Below are 20,609 nucleotides of genomic sequence, written 5' to 3' on the forward strand. Positions count from 1 at the left end.
TTCACACAGTGCCATCACAGCATATCTCGCACTCTTGAACACATTCGCCACTTCAACCCTCTTGCTCTCCTCATTCACACCTTTCACATTCCATATGGCCATGCAAATATGCCCATTTGGTTGGGGACCTGGGCAAGTATTGGGCTCTCCGAAGCAACTGCCATGGTTAACTGATTTTAGATAGGTGAATCTGGAGGACACTTAACCCGGCCAAAAACCCCGGTTATAAAGTTACCGGCCAGCGTAGGAAATGGTTTCCTGTGTACAGGAAATCATTTAACTAGTCACTCAGTACAGAGACCATAAGGCATCCCTACACTGAGTGAGTGAATGATGGGCACCCCCATCTGCCCCCTATGAATTTCCTGGGAGAATGCTGTATCCCCCCATTCACCCTCCACCACACCACTAGACACAGTGCAGTTGTGTCCAGTGTGTGCAGATAGTAGCAAGGGATAATGAAGATGAGATTACAATCACATCAAAATAAGTTTATCAAACTGAGTCCTTTACAATCTCCGATATTATGGGATGAATAATATTTATAACAATCTAACATCCTTCGGATTCAACGAATTTCAACATTTTTCCAACAGATTTCATTGGTATATCTCTGTCATGCAATAAATTTACCAACACCAATGTCAGGCATACAAGCAAAGGAAACTTAATATATCAACATTTATTTTTACTTTTGGGAGTGACATTAGAGGTAATGCCTAATTTTGGTCAAAGAAATACCTATACACATTTATCTTGATTTATTACCCTAGTCCAATTAAAAATTCAATTCCATCACTGATATCTATTAAGACACTTCTTATGAGTGTGGAGTGCATAAGAAATCATGTTTCAGTGCTCTTGATGGGAATAGAGGTACAAGAATGTAACTACCGCGAAATATACTGTACTGTAAACTCTCATTTATTCAACGTAATGGCCTAATACTGTATTCAGCATTGAGCCAAATATTGCATTATTATCTGTCTCAACATTCTGACCTAAAAACTTTCCCATTAGTAAATGATGAAAATTAAGTATAAAATACAATAATGTAATGATAAAATACAGTAATACAAGAATACAGCACCAGCTGGCTACTGTTTACAAGCCAGTTGATACACCTCAATGCCGGATATTGCATACAACCACTGGTTACGTCCCGTTTCGGTACTGGATATTGCATAATTTCACCAGATATTGCATTAATAGAGCTGAGCCAGCAGCGCAAGATATTGTGACAATGGATAATTGCGAGTTTCCTGTATTTTCACTCTCCTGTCTGGTCAGAATGGTGCTTAAACAGCTATTTTGAGGGGTTTAATGTAATGAGTTGTAACTATTCTGTAAACAAAAATGATAATGCATTTAAGTTGCTCTTATGGTTGCTGTCAAACTCCAGAAGGTCACAAGTGTAGAGTAAACATGTCATATTTTGGGCAACGTCCCTCATTCTTCATGATCACAAGTGTGAATCAACATTTATTGAATTATCATTTATAAGGGTATTCCTGTACTCTTTAAGTTGTCCATGGTTTCTACTTCTGCTGAGGTGGGTTGAGTCATACTCTTTAATTTGTTACTGTCCTTTAATGACCAGTGTTATCTGAGGGGAAATGCTAGGGTTAAGTTTTTGGTGTTGCCAACCGTGATACTAGATTTGCTGGATGCTGTAATAATTCTGTTAGAGGTGGTAATTGTTTTGTTTATGCATGGAAAAGAACCTGTGCAAAACCCTTCTAACGTTCGCTCTATGTCTTGAGTAAACCATACCTAGTTTGCCATCTTGTAATTGGTGGTTTTCTTTCATTGCCCACAACATATTTTTACTTTGTGGTATAACAATGGGGAGGTGGCCTGACGTACTACTGCAGGGCAATGTTCCATGCTTGCATGGGTCAGCCTGTTGCTACAAGAAATACTGAGATGATATAAGAAATACAAAAAAAATGCTGAAACTTACTGCGAGCAAGCTGGAGCAGGTTGTCAAGAATGTGGAAAGTGCTAGAATTAACCTCCACGAAGATATCTCCATTGGAGCTGGCATGCTTCAGGTACACCTCAGCTACACCACCAACCTACAGGTATATAAGAGAATACATATTAGGATCACTGAATACTACTGTCAGGAATTAGGGGAGGGGGTGTTTCCATCAATATAAATTACACACCTCTGTGCTAGGAAAAGCATGTATGGAAACTACCAGGGATGGGAACAAATACATATTTTGTATTTGTATTCGTACTTGCAAACAATAAAATCAGTATTTGTATTTGTAATTGTATATGAAAGTGTAAAAAGCTGCATATTTGTATTTGTATTCCATCCTACAATTTGCCATATTTGCTTCAAAAATACAAAGACAATAATCACCTAATGTATTTTGTAGGTTTGTATTTGTACTTGAGCAAGGAAATCCTTGCATGCTGATTCATTCATTCACTCAGATTAGATGATGATGACGATGCATGCTGATCCTATGTATAAATATAAATACTGTACAATGTTTCTTTTTGCACTCTTGAAAAATACATAAACCAAACCATGCATACTACAAACTATTGCTGGTCAGATCGTCAGAAGAGGGATGCAAGCAAACCATGGCACAACAGTTTTCTGGGGTACGTCCCCTAGTGTCTATCGCTGAAAGAGCACATTGTCAGTTTCGATTCATTGATTAACAGGGTAGGCCTACCATCACTCATGCTGAAAATGACACAATATTTCTGAACAAATCCTAAACATAAAAAGACATAATACAGTATCTTGGAACAAATCCTAAAAATATAATGAAGACTAACTGAAAGGATAACTACATATGTTTTGAAAACTGACTGGTGGGAGTGTAGGTTCTGGGAAGTTCTTTGCAAGATGATCAGCAATCTTCTCATTGATGTTGATGTCATCATCCCCAGCAGTGTTGTACAATACTAGTGGTTGTGGTTCCTTGCATCCACGCCTTGAAATACGGCTTCCCGGTCCTGTCCTGACGATTTGGCCTACAAGGGTCTGTCCAACTGCTAACTCTTGAAGAAGGGCCAAGGCCGAGGGGTCACTGCATGCATATTCCAGACCAGCCAAGCAGCATCGTATACACTGGAAGAGGGAAGCAAATAAGGTGCCAGACTGTGACTGAAGTATGACAAGGAATGAGGTGTGGGAAGTTGGAGGCAATAGGACAGAGAGAGAGAAAGAACACGGGAAAGATGTGATAGCTCTGGTAGAGGAAAAACAGGGATTAAAAAGGATAGAAGGGGAGGGAGGTACAAGAAAAAAGTAGAAGAGTGTAAGGAAAGTAAAAAATATTGCCAATGATACATGACAAAATCTATATCTTGTACATCAGCACAAACTTAACAGATCTACAGAATCACCTATGGGTTCTTAAACAAAGAATCTGATTTCAATGATCAACACAGCAACAGTTCCATCAACTAAGTCATATTGTACAGTCGGCCTGAGAGGTGACGGCAGAGTATCCAGGAGGTTTCGGTCAGTGACAATGGATAATACTCCTCTTATATCTTTGCAAGAAGACACCTATTATGTAAAATTGTAATAGAAAACAATAAGTAAATGGCAAAGTTCTTAAACATTTCAAAATTATAGGAAACAGTTTGTTAGTTATGATAATCTGATATCCTAAACAGAACTAACTGAAATTCCAGAACTATCGCTCAAGGACAGTCAGGAATAAGTTGCAGGATTTAATGCTAGTGTAATAGTAAGCAATTATTTTTGGTAACGTAAGACTGAAGACAAGGCCTTCAGTAAACAATAAAAATCTGTGATTTTTATTTACATTTACCAAAAAGTCATTTATTTCTGTTTTTGCTATCTCCATGGATGATAACAGAAAGCAGGAATGCAGAGGAAATTGGCAGGCTATTTTAACCCGCCCCGTGCCAACGATGTACATGTACGTTGGCCCCGATATGCGCTAACAGTGCCACTGACATACATGTAAGTCGGCAATATGATATGCTGTACAGTGAGACTTCAACATACGAAATGGATAGGGACCAAAAAAAAACTTTCGCAATCTGAAATTTTGTATATCGGAAATTCTCCCCATTGAAATATACTGTACATAGAAATGGGGGGATGCGTCCCAGGACCCCCTCGGACCCCCCACCTAAACTTTACCCCTCCTATTTTGAAGCAAGTAATACCTGCAGATGCAGAGACTGAGGTGCTCATTTTCTTGTACATCTCTTTTTTCTTGGTCACAGTCCCAATGGTGGAAGCTGCAAGCCCTAAAGCATGCCCAATCTGTGAGACTCCCTGCCACTCCTCGTGGCGTCTTATAATTTCCAATTTCCTCTCCAGAGTTAGAGTATGGTGCTGTTTCTTCTTTGCAGCGGGCTCCCCCGATGCTGGAGATGATGCAGAGCACTGGGGAGGCATGACTAAACAGTACGAAAAGGTGTAGGGCTGTGAAAATACCCTCACGTACAGCAAAGCTGCGAGGAGGGACGTGGACTCGGTTCCGGGACGATTCGCTGTGAAGTCAATTCGCCATCAAAACATGGACGATTCCCCTTCAGGACAATTTGCACCCAAGACAATTCCCCGTCATTCTATAAATATACTTAATATTAACTGATTAATACTATAATAACTAATTTCATGGTGAACTATCAAGGTCTATGTTCATTCAACAGTGTAGGCTTTGGATATTATTTATAATTTGCACTTGTAGTCAATAATTAACTTGCTTCTGCCCCGTTGTAGTCGACTTTGAATTATAATCTGGCATCTCCCATAGCTGTCATCAGTAATTTTTACCGTAATTTTTGGATGCAGTCAGTTGAGATTGATTGATTAGCTGAGAATGTAGACGTAATATGAAGATTATTTGTATAATTTTTGAGTATGTCGATTGTTCACTTGAGGTTTTAGGCATTTATATAAATGTCAATGTCTCATTTGTAGCCTTATGTTAAATGATGAAGTGAAACATCGTACGTCACCTGATTCACCTTTCAATATATTTATATTTTTCTGTTAATACCAACTACTTGATGCCATATTTTACATTTAATATAAAAAGAATAAACCACAATCACCTTTATAACTCATATAAATCGAAAACTAATATACTTGCTTAATAAATTGATATGTAAATAAATGACGTGGAATCGACCTGACAGTGAATTGTCCTGAAACCGTGGACTCAACTGAGAAGAGTGCGAAAAACTGTTTACCAGAGAGGAGTTAGTTCGTTTCCTCGCTCGTTTTGAATTTTTCTTATTTCCTTTTGTATGGCTTTTCATATCATTGAGACCGATACTTTCTTATTGTGGAATCTGTCCTATATTCATCGCTTTCATAACATAGAAAATTCTTATTTCAGGTTTTTGTTTATCAAGGACTCATTGTATTTGCCAAAATTCAAAAATTCAAATTAGGCGCCAAAAAATCGGCTGGGATAGTCCTGCGCCTTTCTAGGCCTTCCTATATCATACAAATACTCAACAAGAGTGTTTTGGACTCGAATAGCATAGTGACTGATGAAGAAAATGAAGCCCTACCTCAACTCAATGGCCGTCAGAGGCAGCCGATAAGTCTATGGGCATGACTCCAAAGTTTTCAGCCGCCTGGTCAGGGAGAATCGACCTCAAAATCAACCTAAATGGTTTCTGTGAATACTTTCATGGCTGTTCTCCATGTTTTCTCATTATTTCAAACCTATCTAGAAAAAAAAAAAAAAGTCGAAAATTGGCTGGTATCACAGCTCCGAGAGGGTCCAAAGTCTGCTGGCACTCGGTGGGTTAAATGGCTCGATCAACAGGCACGAATGAAGACAACTTTTACTCACAGACATGAAGCTATTACACCGCATTTGGCCATTTTTCCACACAGAAAAATCTGTGGAAGACTTAGTATAAGTCTGAGAACTATCAATGAATGAAATACAGTATAAAAGCACCTTGCAAATTTGCCGAGAGCCGGAGCTCCATGAAGAATGCAAACTTGTGTCACAGTCTATAGTATCCTCGGTGCGTGAACAACTGGAGAGAGTAATTAAATGCAATAATCATATCAATGAGTTGAAAACTTCCAAATCAGCATTTTCAGCTAGACAGGACTTGCAGTTTATTGATATTCTAAATTTAAAAGCGAACAGGTATGTCCTTTTGCATTGCACAAGTTTGTAAGCCCACGTTTTAGTCCTCTTTACTACCTGGTGTAAAAGAAAAAGGTATAATCTGTCATACCTAGTAATTTTGAATCAATAGGGAGAAAAGCAGATACAGTAATTATATTTATAATATGCTGGGCGGAGGAACGGAATAAGAGGTAGAAAAGGTCTTGCCGCAGCTTCGGGTAAGGTATCCTTACTAGGAATAATTTAATTTTTGTGGTATCCTTATTGTTCCTATATCATCGCCATAGCATTTCAAAAGCACGTAGCGTATTGCATTCACTAGAATTTTCCTAGGTTGGCCTTCAAAACTAGATAATCAGTTTGTGAAATCCTGGGACATAAACATGAGCACAGGGATACACTGTGCACCAAGCGCAGAGTAATACATTACACATTGAAACTGGGGAAATTATATGTTACAGGTTAGCTTGTAATATATCATTGCCTCATGTTATTCATTTCTCATAATTCCTAGCATGATATACTATGTATTTCTCTTCTTTTCTTTTCCATATGATGTGATGAAGCACAGAATTTTTACCTTGAATTCAATAAGTTTTCACAGAATGTATAGCAGTGCAGAGTGTCTGAAGGAATCTGAAACTCTCCCACCACTTCTTGGGGCGACTGTACTAACCTATGCTTTAAAACATGTAAAACACACAACATTAGATGAAGCACACACACTATCTTTCTGATGCCTTACACCTCAGAAACACTCACAAGGGACATCCATGACAGGGTTGTCTCAAAGCTGCTTTGTTATTTAAAATCCTGTTTGCTCTCTTAACCACTCTTCTTTCATTTCAAACTCTCACTGACAAGCTGATAAACTCTTTCTCCCATGTACTCAGGGACTTTCCTCTTGCAACATCACCACTTACCTATCTTTCAAACATTATCAATCTGTCTTCCAGCATTCTGTTCAAAGGTTCACACATCCTACCCCCTATTCAATACAGCATGAAATTGTAAAATCTACGATAATATATGTAATAACATCCATTCATTCATCATCTAATCCTGTGTTGCCCTATGACGGGCATAGGAGCCTGGGGTTAGGCAAGTTGGTCCTGATATTTAAGATGAGAGTGACAAGCCCCACTCATATCTGAGTGGCATTACATGAGCAATCAACCTCAACCATCCCTTGGATATAAACCTTCACTGGCTCAATCCAACTGGAGAGCAAAAATTACCCACTAAACCACCTGCTGCCAAAATTTGGTTATATGGTTACCACCCAGTGTAGTAAATGGTTTCCTGGTGTACAGGAAACCATTTGGCTTGTCACTCAATGTCAAGTCACCCACAGGCAGAAGGAAGAGGAAAGAATGAAGGAAATAGAGACTGAAGAGGGAGTGTAAAGTCACCCATAGGCAGAAGGACAAGGAATGAATGAAGGAAAGACAGAAGAAGATGGAAGGAAAGAAGGATGGAGGCGAGGAAAGGGCAGACACCCAAGAGCAGCACTACATCAAGTGAGTGGATGGTAAGTGCCCCCACCTACCACAATATACACACACACACACACACACACATATATATATATATATATATATATATATATATATATATATATATAGGCATCTGGTAGTTTAGTGGGTAATTAAGGTGCTCCAATCGGACTGAGCCTGTGCAGGTTTCCATACCCAAAGGGTAGTTGGAGTTTATTGCTCACATATTGCCACTCAGGGATGAGTGAGGCTGGTCACTCTCATCTTAAATGTCAGGACCAACCTGCCTAGCCTCAGGCTCCTACGCTCCTCATAGGGCACAACAGGAACATAAACAACATAAAATGAGGACTTACTGTACTATACTACAGTGAATGCAATAAGTACATGCTGTAGTTCTTTCAACAAGGTCAGTCCAGACTTTTGTCCTTTTGTGGCTTATTTAATATAGATGAATGTGCAGAATAACATAATATAAACATAATACTGAACTATAGGCTCTACACCTTTTCCATAGCACTTCTTTGTGACTTTCATCACAATTCACAATTACAACTAGACATCTAAGATGGTGAGCTGCCAAAGCTAAATTAAAATGGGTCCATAAAATAGAAACAGCAAGTGTCAATACCTGAGCTGGAAGAGAATAAAAGCGGTCCTGTAGGTTATGAAGATTGGCAAGTTCCAGAAGCTCGGTATCACCATTGTCCACAAACAATACATTTGCCTCCTTCCCTACAGGACCAAGAAAAATATTTCACAGTAAGTACATTGTTTTCACAATTTCACTCAGACCACAGAAAATATGTCTAAATTTAAAAAAAAATAACATCAATAAATATTATATCTATCTATATCTATCAATATACCTATCTATCTATCTATCTCTATATATCTATCTATCTATCGACTGCCAGACGCCTCAATCCTGTTCAGGGTGGCCACAACCAAATCACCCCACGTCGCCCTGTCCCCCGCCATTTCACTGCCTTGCTCCCAACTCACACCCCCCTCTCTCATATACCTCTCCACCCCATCCCACCATCTCATCCTCGGCCTCCCCCTCCCTCTTCCCCCCTCCATCTCACTCACATACACTCTCTTTGTCAGTCTTTCACCCTCCATCCTCTCCACATGGCCAAACTATATATATACAGTACATATATATATATATATATATATATATATATATATATATAGGGTAAAACAAGGACATTTTGCTGCAATGACAATAATTTCAATTCGAAGGACCATAACTCCAAAACTATTGCATGGATTCAGCTTCAGTTGGGCTTAGGTTTTAGGGAACTGCCAATCCAAGAAGGCCATGTTTGACCCATTGTGCAAAAAAATGGTGTTGGGAGAAAAGAGATTGTTTATCAAAAATTATCAGCATTTATTGCATCAATAAAACTCTGGAAAAACAAGCATTCTACTTGCCCATTATTTACGTGTTTCAAGTTAAAAGTGGTTAAGAACTGTTTGCATTGTTTTCACACACACACACACACATACATACACACACACACACACACACACACACACACACACACACACACACACACACACTCAGAACAAAACAGTACCCTGCTATGCACTCGTGCCATGGGAGTCCCCTCGACCAACTTACTAATCATGAAACAATGATGGATGCCATCAACATAAATTTCGCCCAAAACATGGCATAGGCCCTATGTATGATAGACTAGGATACCTAAGTCTTGTTATAATCAGCTGTGTATGATACGTACTGTCGTATTATAACAATAATAACAATAAATACTGTATTATAAGAACAGTAACAACAAACAGGTCACAGCAAAATTTACCAGTTGGGCGGGGTCATTCTGCGGTGAGAAACTTTTTTTTTTTAATCCATGGCATGGGCCATTATTTTTTCTTTTAAGAAAAATGATTATAGGTATCTATTCAGAAGGGCTGAATGTAAAGATAAAGCAATAAAAATGTCAATATTCTATATGTGATAGTTTGTATTTAGCAAATACCACCAATTAAGGTGAAATAAAGATATCTCTTACTTTCTCTATAATAATTCTTTCATATACCTTCCCTACAACACTCAATAAACTTGTCACAGTAATTCTTGTACTTACTTCGCTCACCTTTATTTTTGTAAATGGGTACAATTGCAGTCTTCTCCACTCTGCCAGCACAGTTGCACTAGTCCATGCCTTCTTACATATTTTCAAAAAGCAATTCATTCTGCTCTCTCCACTACATTTAATCATCTCTGTATTCACCTATCAACCCCAGCTGCTTTCCCATTTTCCAGCCACTTCACAGTGCTCTTCACCTGTGTGAGTGCCACATTTCCTGGCACTACAGTCCTTCTTTGCACACCCCCAAAACCAATCATGCTTACAATGGCTCTGCTCTCTCTATTCCCAGTCATCAGGCTTTCAAAATATTTTTTCTATTACTACTTCCATTAATTTCCCCCTGCCTTCAACTTTCAAATACTTTTCATCCTATATTCACCCATAAAGCCATTCTCTCTTTCTTTTGCTTCCACATGCATTTCATCTTTAACTCACTTTTATACATCACTCTTACTTTCATGTACCTATTCATCCTTCACTGACTTATTTTCTTTCTAACTTTTAGTTTCACATATCTCCTGCCCCTTTGCCCACTCAGAAATATCAGTCTCCCTCTTTCTATCTCTTCATCCTTTACTCACTTATCACATTCATAAACATCAGGCTCCCACCTCCTCTAACTTACCAATGACTTCCAAAAGTTTAACTCTAAACCAAGATTCTTCATGACTAGCAGCATAGATCCCACCAACCACAGGTGACTGGACAGGGCTGAGATTTTTGTCCTCCATGTAGTGAAGTTCAAGTTCAGTCAGAAGATCATCATATGCAGTCTGTGAAGAGAAAAGATGATAGAGTATGTAACAGTAAAGTTAATCCTCATCTAGTGATCTATCACTGGAAAACTGCCGACCATTTAACACCTCACCTTTACTGAAGATGTACATGATTTTCATTAGTTATTCGAAAGTCACTTTTTTTTTTATAACTCCTAAATTATCCACCACAAGCAGTATAAGCAGCATTTTGCCTAGACTCTCTCTAAACTTTAACCCCTTCAGCTCAATATATTTTTCATTCTATTCATGCTACTTTCAGTCCGTATTGTTCAGCTTTGGAGAAACTTGCAAATTAGAGAGGTTTGATATAGCCTTCATTTACCCCTTCACTAAAAGAGGTTTCTCAAAAGCTTAATTAAATCACCTAAGGGCAACAAGAATGCATCAACAAAACACATCACTGGATTTTAGGAGTTAACTGACGACTGGCTGCACAGGCGAAGCTTAGACCTTATTGGAAGGACAAAAGTCAAGAGTGACAGCAGTGGAAATGTGTTATTTGAGCATGTGGAGTTACATGGACAGACAGACTGACATATGAGGAAGTGAAGGAGTGTTGTGGTGTGGATGTGAATGTGAATGTGATAGAAAGCATTTGGGAAAAGCAGAGTGACATAAGGATGGAAAGTAGCTGGTGCTACGAAGGCTTCGATAAGAAACTGAGGCTTAACTGTGGCAGCTGCACAAGACTTATATGAATAAGTGTTAGTGCCAACTTTAAAAATATCTGTGAGACTGAGGTGTGGCATGAAAATGAAAAGTCAAGAGTGACAGCAATGGAGATGGGACTGCTAAACAATGTATATGGAGTACAGAGAGTGGACAGGATACAAAATAATGTGATTTATGAAAGATGAAGGGTGAAGAAGTCTGTGGACACCAGAATCAGAAAGAGTGTACTGAGATGGTATGGTCATGTGGAGAGAATGGATACCAACATAGTGGTGAAAAAGGTATATCTGAGCAAATATGAAGAATGGAGGAGATGAGATAGGCCAAGGAGAAGATGGAGGGATGTGGTGGATGAGTGTGTGAGGAAGAGAGGTATGGAAGTCAGTGAGGCAAAGGGACTGAGGAGATCAAGCTGGCTGGATGAACATTGTGAAAAGTGCATGATCAGGGACTTGGCACCCCTTTTAAAATGACAGCATTCGGACTGACTCTACCAGATACGTTTATGTGGAGTTACAGCATGTGGTGAAAGTTTTTTGGCATATCAGATTGAGCCAGGATTCAGGGGGCTTGAATGATGGATGAATGGAAGTGCAGCTCATTGGACTGGGCAAACTTAGGCTGTCTTGACGTTGCTTCGCCTCACTCTGCCCTAGGATGGGAAAAGAGGTCTGGATGATGATGATGATGATGATGATCTTTTATTTTGGCTTGTCACTAGTTATTTTCAGTGAAACATGGGCGTTTTTTTTTTTCTACCCTCCCCTCTTGAAAGCAGTCATTATCCACTGGGTTAGGATCAGTTGTCCTGGTTTGTGTCCAAGGGTACATAAAACATAAATACATTCTGTCATAAAAGAATGAATGTACAGAATGAACATAGCTTGTACCTGCACAACTGTTCACTCGACCTCTTTATTACACTCATTTTCATTGTTATTTTGCCCATCTTAATTTCTAACTGAAAAGATACACAGAACGCACACAGTTGGTCCTGCACAATCATCTATCTTATGCCTTTATTTCACTCATTTTTAATGTTACTGCATATAATGTGCGATATACAATGCTGCTATTCACATGTAATTTTGGCATAGAGTGTCACCGCTTCCATTAGCATGCATAATCACATGAGACTGCTTCCTTGACCATGTGAACAGCTGATGTAATACATGCCATTAATGAAACAGTTCATGCAATATTTCTATCTTCATTTAATTAATTCTGGATGGCAAAATTTTGAAGTTAATAGGAATACTGTAAGTGCAACCTGAATCAGTTAATAGCATTTATAATGTAAATCTCAATGGCCACAAAAAAAGCCATTGTACCTTGAGGGTTTACTGTATATAGTCAATTTGGCACAAATAATGGCCTTGATCTTTTCATCAGATCTTTTACTACGACCCAAGTTTACATTTTGATTGGCGGATGCAATTTTTCAGTTCTATGTAGCCAGACCGTGTTTGCACAAAGAAACCAGGTGGCCCAAGATGCATTTCAAAGCCAAAACTGGCCTTGACCTGTCAAAAATCACAAGTCTGCAGTAAAAAAACTGTGACTAGTTAGCTTTGATGTGCCATCAAAAATCGAGCTGTCCAAATTTAATCATGCAAAATTTAAGAATCTACTGCATATACATCTTTTGAACATCACAATGACCCACTACACTATTCAGAAGAGCTTTACCAACTCCCTTCACCTATCACTGTACAATCATCAGTATAAGCAACTGCATGGCAAGAGCTTCAACAATCTACCTAGCTGATTCAAAATACCCAACTTTCCCCTCCATATGTAAACAGAATGGTAAACACTGTATCAAAACTACTCACACTGTAGTCCTCTCCGACAAGTCTGAGGCAGATGTTATTCAAGTCTTCAATATACATAACAAACACATCCCAGAAGGGGCCAGAGGGCAAAATGAGGGGAGGGAACTTTGAATCACCCTCCGATGTTCCCTCACATACTTCCACCACCTCTGACCCATTTTCAGGCATTCTCTCAGGTTCTTCACTAGTGGCAAGGCTGCTATGTTCACTGTGAAAGGAAAAAGGCTAAAATGAGACTCAATACACTCGTGTGAAGATACGATGCAACAGGATGGTATATTTTAGGGCAGAGTATTATGGAGGAATGTCAGGGAATGAAATGAATTACAAAAAATAACATGGTGCCATAAAAACTTAGTCATATGGCACTGCAAAGACATCATAACCTGCATACTGTAACAAAATCAATAGATGCTTCGAAGAACAAAAAACACAAAGAACTGGAGAAAAAAAAAAGTGAAGGATCCCTGCCCGCCTCAGAAAATAAAAAGTCAGCTGGATAGCTAGAGGTTCCTCCAAGCATGAAAGACAGACAGCATGCACCATCTGCCCCACAATGCCTATGAAGAAACCTCTGATGCAGGTTCTCCAGACTCCAATGCTCAGCCAGGAAGTGACACACCATAAGAGGAACCAGGCAATCATCCAATATGGCTGAGCCCCACCACACATTAGAAACCCATGAATATGCTATGAGCGCCCAATGCGAAGCTAGGCAAGAGCCACCTCTAATCGCAAGGGCATTGAATGGAGAACCCTCGACCCAAGCAACCTCTGAGAAATCTCCTTTAACTTATTAACTTCCCACTGGTTTTTTGCCAGCAAGTACAACTCATGGACTTCGAGGAAGGTGTCATATTGGTTGCAGGATGTGAATAGTTGGAAGAGGGTCACTGAAGAACCCAACAAAACTGGACCTGTTTACCTCATCACTGAATCAGGAAAAGCCACTAGAGAATGGCATGGACCAAGGGATGATCTGAATTAAAACACTAGGGCCAACAAGGCACTCTGAGTCACTACAAACTGCAAAAGATGCCTCTTTGTTAACTAAAATCAGCTAAGAGTTAAAACAATACGTCAATTCTGCAGTTAAAATTGAGGCACCTTGAGAAAAACTTTCTTTCGTCACAAAATTTTTGAACACCATCCCAAATCTTACACCAAAGTCTGACTTCGAACCATTTGCATATATAGGAATGGAGCCTCTATGAATGAATGAATGTTCCAAAAATAACTATGAAGAGTGTAAAAAGAGACTGATGATTTGGTACTTTCAAAATCTCTGCAGACTGGCACCTTTGGAAGGAACCATAGCACGGTCCTTGGGAGCCTGATAGTGCAGACAGGCACTGTAGAGGGACCTAAGTTCCCCATAATTAGCCTGACCCTGTACCCAAAAGGTGTGGAGTGCAGAGATGAGAATCTTAATACTGAAACACTGGCATACAAACTATTGCAAAAGAATCTGGAATACATCTCACATGGTTCCAGCAATGAATGGTTAATAAAATGTGCTGCATATCTGAGGGAGTCACACCAGCTTCCATTAACAAGCCAGGAGTCAAGTAGGTCCCGCAAGCACCTGTAGCAAGTCACACACTAGCATGATGCTTATGACTGCGAACACTATGCCGCTGCACAGTGCATTTACTCCAAACAGATTGTGCCCCACACCATCTCTCCACTTCTTAAATCTTTCCTCCACCTCCCTTTCATTCTCTGCAATCAACACCATATCATCAGCATACAACATATCCCACAGGAGTCCATTTCTGAACTCATGTGAGAGGACTTCAAGCACCATGATAAACAACAAGGGGCTCAAGATTGACCTCTGATGCACACCAATATTCACGGAAAACTCATCACTAAAATCTCCATTCACTCTCACCCTGGTGCAAGCACCCACATACACAGACATAACCGCTGTAACTAGCCACACCTCGATCCCAAGCTTTCTTATTGCCCACTTCAACACCTCCCTATTGACTCTGTCAAAGGCCTTCTCCAAATGAACAAAAACAATGTACAGATCCCTTTCCTTTCCTAACTATTTTTTCTGAAGCTGTTGAACAATGAATATGGCATCTGTGATCCCTTGCTGACATAAACTTAAACTGCATCTCATCAATACAGTATTCACTCTTTCTCTATTCATACCTTCTAGAACCCTCTCCATTACCTTCATTATCTGGTCACAAAGCTTTATGCCTCTATAATTTCCTTTTTCCAGGGCATCATCTTTCCCCTTGTACACACTTACCATCACACTCTTCTGAGACAAAACTTTTTTTTTTTTTTATTTTTTTTTTTAAAGCTATGGCATGTAGCTGTTCCCAGCAGCATTCTTAATTACATGTGCAAAAAGGAGGAGGGATAACGTTGACAACAACGATGACGATGATGATAATAATGATGACTAGACACAAAGAGTAAATGCATGACGATGACGATGACAACGATGGCAATGACAATGATGATGATGCTGGGGATGATGATTACATATAAAGAGTAAGTGGTATGTGAACTGTACTGTACTTCATGATGCTCTTGTACTAACCCCTTCAGTATGATGATGTATATTTAGTTTACTCTTGCTACCTGAACATGATTTTAATCAGTCTAAGAGAGTTTCCAAACTGCAGACTTTAAATATGCTGTAGTTTTTGTTAATCCTTTCACTTCCATAGGTCTGTCTTGAGCTAGATAAAATTATTTGTAAGAAGCAAAGGCAAAATGGAAAGCTTCATCTACAAGCTAAAGAGGTTGGATTTTCTTATATGTGTAAATACACAGAACGTTAACATAAGTTTTATCTATCTATATATCTATCTATTGCCAAAGGCCTCAATCCTATAAGGGGTGGCCACAAACAAATCGCCTCCAGTCACCTGTTCCCTGCCATTCCACTTCCCTCCCACTGAGCTCACAACCCCCTCTCTCATATACCTCTCCACTCCATCCCTCCATCTCATCCTCAACTGTCCACTCCCTCTCCCCCCCTCCATGTCACTCACATACATTTTCCTTGCTAGTCCCTCACTCTCCATCCTCTCCACATAGCCAAACCACCTCAATGTGTTTCTCCTAACGCTTAGCAATCACAACCATATCCTCACCACAATGCTCCTTCACTTCCTCATTTGTCAGTCTGTCTCCATGTGACTCTACATGCTCCTCTCAAATAACTCATTTCTACTGCTCTCACACTTGACTTGTGTCCCTCCAGCAAGGTCCAAGCTTCACTTCCATACATCAGAGTTGGCATCACAATACTGTCATGTAGTAGCTTTTTCACTTCCATGCTCATTTCCCTGTTTCCTATCACTGTTTCCACGGAACTCGCAACGTTTCTTCTCTGTTGTACCTTTTCAAGCACTTCATCTAAACTTCCATCCTTACTCATCACACTACCCAAGTACTTAAATGCACTCACATTTTCCAGTTTAAGTGCTAGGGGAGTGTGATGAGTAAGGATGGAAGTTGGAGAGTGAAGTGCTTGAAAGGGTACAACAAGGGAGGAAAGTTGCTGGTTCCTTGAAGGCACTAATAAGAAACAGGGTTGTGAGCATGGAAGTGAAAAAGTTACTACATGACAGTATTGTGATACCAACTCTAACGTATGGAAGTGAAGCTTGGACGTTGTTGGAAGGACACAAGTCACGAGTGAGAGCAGTGGAAATGAGTTATTTAAGAGGAGCCTGTGGAGCCACATGGAGAGACAGGCTGACGAATGAGGATATAAAGGAGCGTTGGGGTGTGGATGTGGATGTGATAGGAAGCGTTATGAGGAAAACACTGAGGTGGTTTGGCCATGTGGAGAGAATGGAGGGCGAAAGACTGACAAAGAGAGTGTATGTGAGTGAGGTGGAGGGGGGAAGAGGGAGGAGGAGGCCGAGGATGAGATGGAGGGATGGGGTTGGAGAGGTGTATGAGAGAGGGGGGTGTGAGTTGGAAGCAGGGCAGTGAAATGGCAGGGGACAGGGCGACTTGGAGGCGATTTGTTTGTGGCCACCCCAAACGGGACTGAGGCGTCTGGCAATAAAAAAAAATAAAAAAAAGGTACAATGAGGGGAAAAAAAAAAAAAAAAAAAAAACTTACTGGTGGGCAAAAACACCAATGGTACAAATGTCTTAAGCTGATACAATGGAAAATGTGACATCAAACGTCAAATGTAAATCTATAATGTGAATATTCAGTATCCCAATTCTCATCTGATAACCAAGGGGTTTGATTCCCAGGACATTATAGATTAATGAAAGGGTAAAAGCCAACCGTGATTATACAGAACAATTGGTAAGGTGGATGAATCAAGGTGAGAATGACCTAGATAAAGTAAGAACTGTGTACGTATTGGAACAGGATGATTTTCTAACCAGATATAACCATTTCCTTCCCTGGAGCCATCATCTTCTGCTGCATAACCAGACTCAGATGGAGGGCGTGATGCTACCCCTGGGTGTGGTTGGGCAGATGGATGCACTGGAGTTGATGGCTGTTTAAAAAAAGGGAATAAATATAAAATGACATACAATACCAATCAAATACATCACTAATTCAGTATGAACATACCAGTAAACATATATTTTACTGTATGTACCCAATACAGTGCATGATCAGGGATTTGGCATCCCTTATAATGAGACAGCATCCACACTGACTATATCGGATACGTTCATGTGAAGCTACAAAACGTGGTGAATGTTTTTGGCATGTCAGATAGAGCCAGGATTCCAGGGGTTTGAATGATGAGTGAACGGAAGCATGGCTCTTTGAATTGGCCAAACTTGGGCTGTCTGGACGTTGCTACTCCTCACCCTGCCCTCGGGTGGGAGTGGAGGTCCGGGTGATGATGATGATGATGTACCCAATACATAGTGGCGGACATGAGGGATGGCACAGAGTGGGCTCCGTCAATGTTGCTTTGAGCCATAATGGAAATGGGGCTCAGATCTGTGCCAAAGGGTACATGACAATGCAGTTCTCAGGCTATCACTTCTGCCCAATGGTGAGGGGACCCCAACCTAGGAATGGCACCCCAGAAGGCTGCCCTATCACTGGGTGCATAATGGCTGGGAGGTCACAATGTCATGGTATGCTTGAATGGGTGTCCCTTTGGCTACCCTGGAAGAATGCCCCAAGGCCACTGACAAAGCCACTAGCCATGGCTGGTAGGCTAAGGTGTCCCTGTTCACCCTGTCTGGACAGGACCTGTGGTCCATCTCTACCAATAATTTATGTCAGCTATGACAAAAACCAAACATAATGTAAAAAAGCAAGCCTGAAGGAAATAAATCTGAAGGGTTCAGAGTGGCACCTTAGAATGCTGGCAGTATCAGGGGTTGACCCTGGATAGGTGAGTGGATGTCTGTTGCATACAGGAAGTCAGATGGAGAGGAGGATCAGGATGAATGATTGTTGGGATGGATTACAGGAAGTTACAAATTATTCTGGAAAGGAAATACAGAAGGATATGGTGGGGGTATGAGTGCTTGCTAATGAGAAATGGATGAGACATATTATGATATAGTGAAAGTAAAGGAAAGGATAACAGGGTTGAAATTAAAGTCTGGAAAATTCCTGGAAACAATAATGTTAGCATATACTCAAATGGCCAGCTTAGATTATGAAGAACCAGACAGAGTATGGGATGATTTGCTGTGTGTGGTTGGAGGCTTGGGGACAAAGAGACTGTAGTTTTAGGAGAGAATTTCAATGAACATGTGGCAGCAGTAGCACATGGATACGAAGGTGTGCATAGACGTGAGCATATGTTATGAAAAATCAAGGTATGAGGATACTATGAGTTCATTGAAGTAATGGATATAGTTGTCTGCAACACAAATTTTATGGGGAAAAAAAAAAAAAAAAGGAGACTGACAACGTATGACTCTAGGGACAATACAGTCTATCCTCGTCTAACACGGTTTTCCTAACACGAAAATGGTCTTACATGGTATAATTTTCCGGAGGCAATATCACTTCTAACACAGCCATAGATGACGCTAACGCGGTTTTTTGAACTGGGCAGGCGGTGATCAGATGAATCACAGAAACATTGCCATGCCAACACGCACCTTCTACCTCCCAGCCAATCACGCTTCAGCATTCTCGCTTTTGAACTACCCTCTACCTCCTCTCCGGCATAGTGTGTCTCCTCTTATCCTCCCATAAGGTACATAAAATGTGGCTTTTAACCGTAATAATATTCTTTTAAAATTTTTTGAACCATAATAATGCTTTCTAGGAGGTTAAAATTGGGGGGCATAAAAAATTTTGCACCAGAAGGGGGGAAAAAGTGGACTTTGGGCAGGAGTGTGGAAGGAAATTGGGGATTTCAAGAGTCCTTGTAACACGAAATTTCTCTAACGCAGTAGGGGTGCGGAAGCAATTAACCGTATTCGACGAAGACAGACTGTAGTCACCAGACAGATTATTTCCTGGTCAAGAGGGCCAAAAGGAGGCTGGTCAATGATGTGAAGGTTAGAGGAGGAAAAGAGTGCGGGCAGCAGCACAAATTACTGGTATGTGACATGAAACAGTACGAGAAACAACTCTCTCCCCTGTTCTGTTTAAAGAAAATTTACAAGTGGTGAATGAAGTGAAAACTCCATCTCTACTAGTGTGTGTTTCAGAGGATTCAGTTCTTCTGCTTTGTATTCATCACATTCTGGGATGATACTTGTGTGTATCTCCCTACCCAACAAATGGGGAGTGACCTATGTATCCAGGAGGAAAATATGGAAGATGAAAAACCAAGCTGCAAAATGAGTAGACTGATGATTAAGCACAGGGAAACAGAGAGAAATGGAAATGATCAGAAGAAATTTCTCAAAAACAATCTCTTAAAAGTTACTATTTCGGTGCGTGGCTGGACAAAAGACCCATCAAAATTAATGAAAATGCGGTAGAGGGATGAATACGTAGAAGCCACAGTTAAGGAGAAAAGTGCCTGTTTAGGGAAGGGGTGGGGAATGTCCGGCCTCTGGGCCGTATAAGGCCCACAAGACCATTTGATCAGGCCCGCAAGGCAATTCATAAATGCAATTTCATAAACTCAAGAACAAATCTATATACATATACTGTATATATAAATCTATCTATCCACTGCGAGACACCTTAATCCCATACGGGGTGGCCACAAACAAATCGCCTCCACATCGCCCTGTCCCCCGCCATTTCACTGTCCTGCTCCCAATTCACACACCCTTCTCTTATATACCTTTCCACTTCATCCCTCTATCTCATCCTTGGCAATACCCTCCCTCTCTCCCCCTCCACCTCACTCACATACACTCTCCTCATCAGTCTCTCACTCTCCATCCTCTCCACATGGCCAAACCACCTCAATGTGTTTCTCCTAACACTTCCTATCACATCCACATCCACACCACAAAACTCCTTCACATCCTCATTTGTCAGTCTGTCTCTCCATGTGGCTCCACAGGCTCCTCTCACATAACTCATTTCCACTGCTCTCACTCTTGACTTGTGTCCCTCCAACAATGTCCAAGCTTCATTTCCATACGTTAAGAGTTGGTATCACAATATTGTCATGTAATAACTTTTTCACTTCCATGCTCACAACCC

The 20,609-nt window shown here is 40.4% G+C and overlaps 1 protein-coding gene across 2 annotated transcripts in view; it reads right to left on the reverse strand.

The window, feature by feature from the left end:
• LOC145391370 (tudor domain-containing protein 7-like) overlaps window positions 1-20,609 on the reverse strand; it is a 75,861-nt gene that overhangs the window by 35,481 nt on the left and 19,771 nt on the right. For both annotated transcript variants that reach the window (XM_080265969.1, XM_080265968.1), the window contains exons 8-13: window positions 17,396-17,514; window positions 13,016-13,223; window positions 10,355-10,502; window positions 8,241-8,344; window positions 2,837-3,097; window positions 1,964-2,078 (exon numbers count right to left, since the gene is read on the reverse strand). In XM_080265969.1, the coding sequence (XP_080122095.1) occupies window positions 1,964-2,078; window positions 2,837-3,097; window positions 8,241-8,344; window positions 10,355-10,502; window positions 13,016-13,223; window positions 17,396-17,514 (955 nt within the window). The remainder of the gene's footprint in view (window positions 1-1,963; window positions 2,079-2,836; window positions 3,098-8,240; window positions 8,345-10,354; window positions 10,503-13,015; window positions 13,224-17,395; window positions 17,515-20,609) is intronic.

The sequence above is a fragment of the Coenobita brevimanus genome, chromosome 18 (genome assembly GCF_032717465.1).
Source record: "Coenobita brevimanus isolate Jiangsu-jjx chromosome 18, ASM3271746v2, whole genome shotgun sequence".
Lineage (NCBI taxonomy): Eukaryota > Metazoa > Arthropoda > Malacostraca > Decapoda > Coenobitidae > Coenobita > Coenobita brevimanus.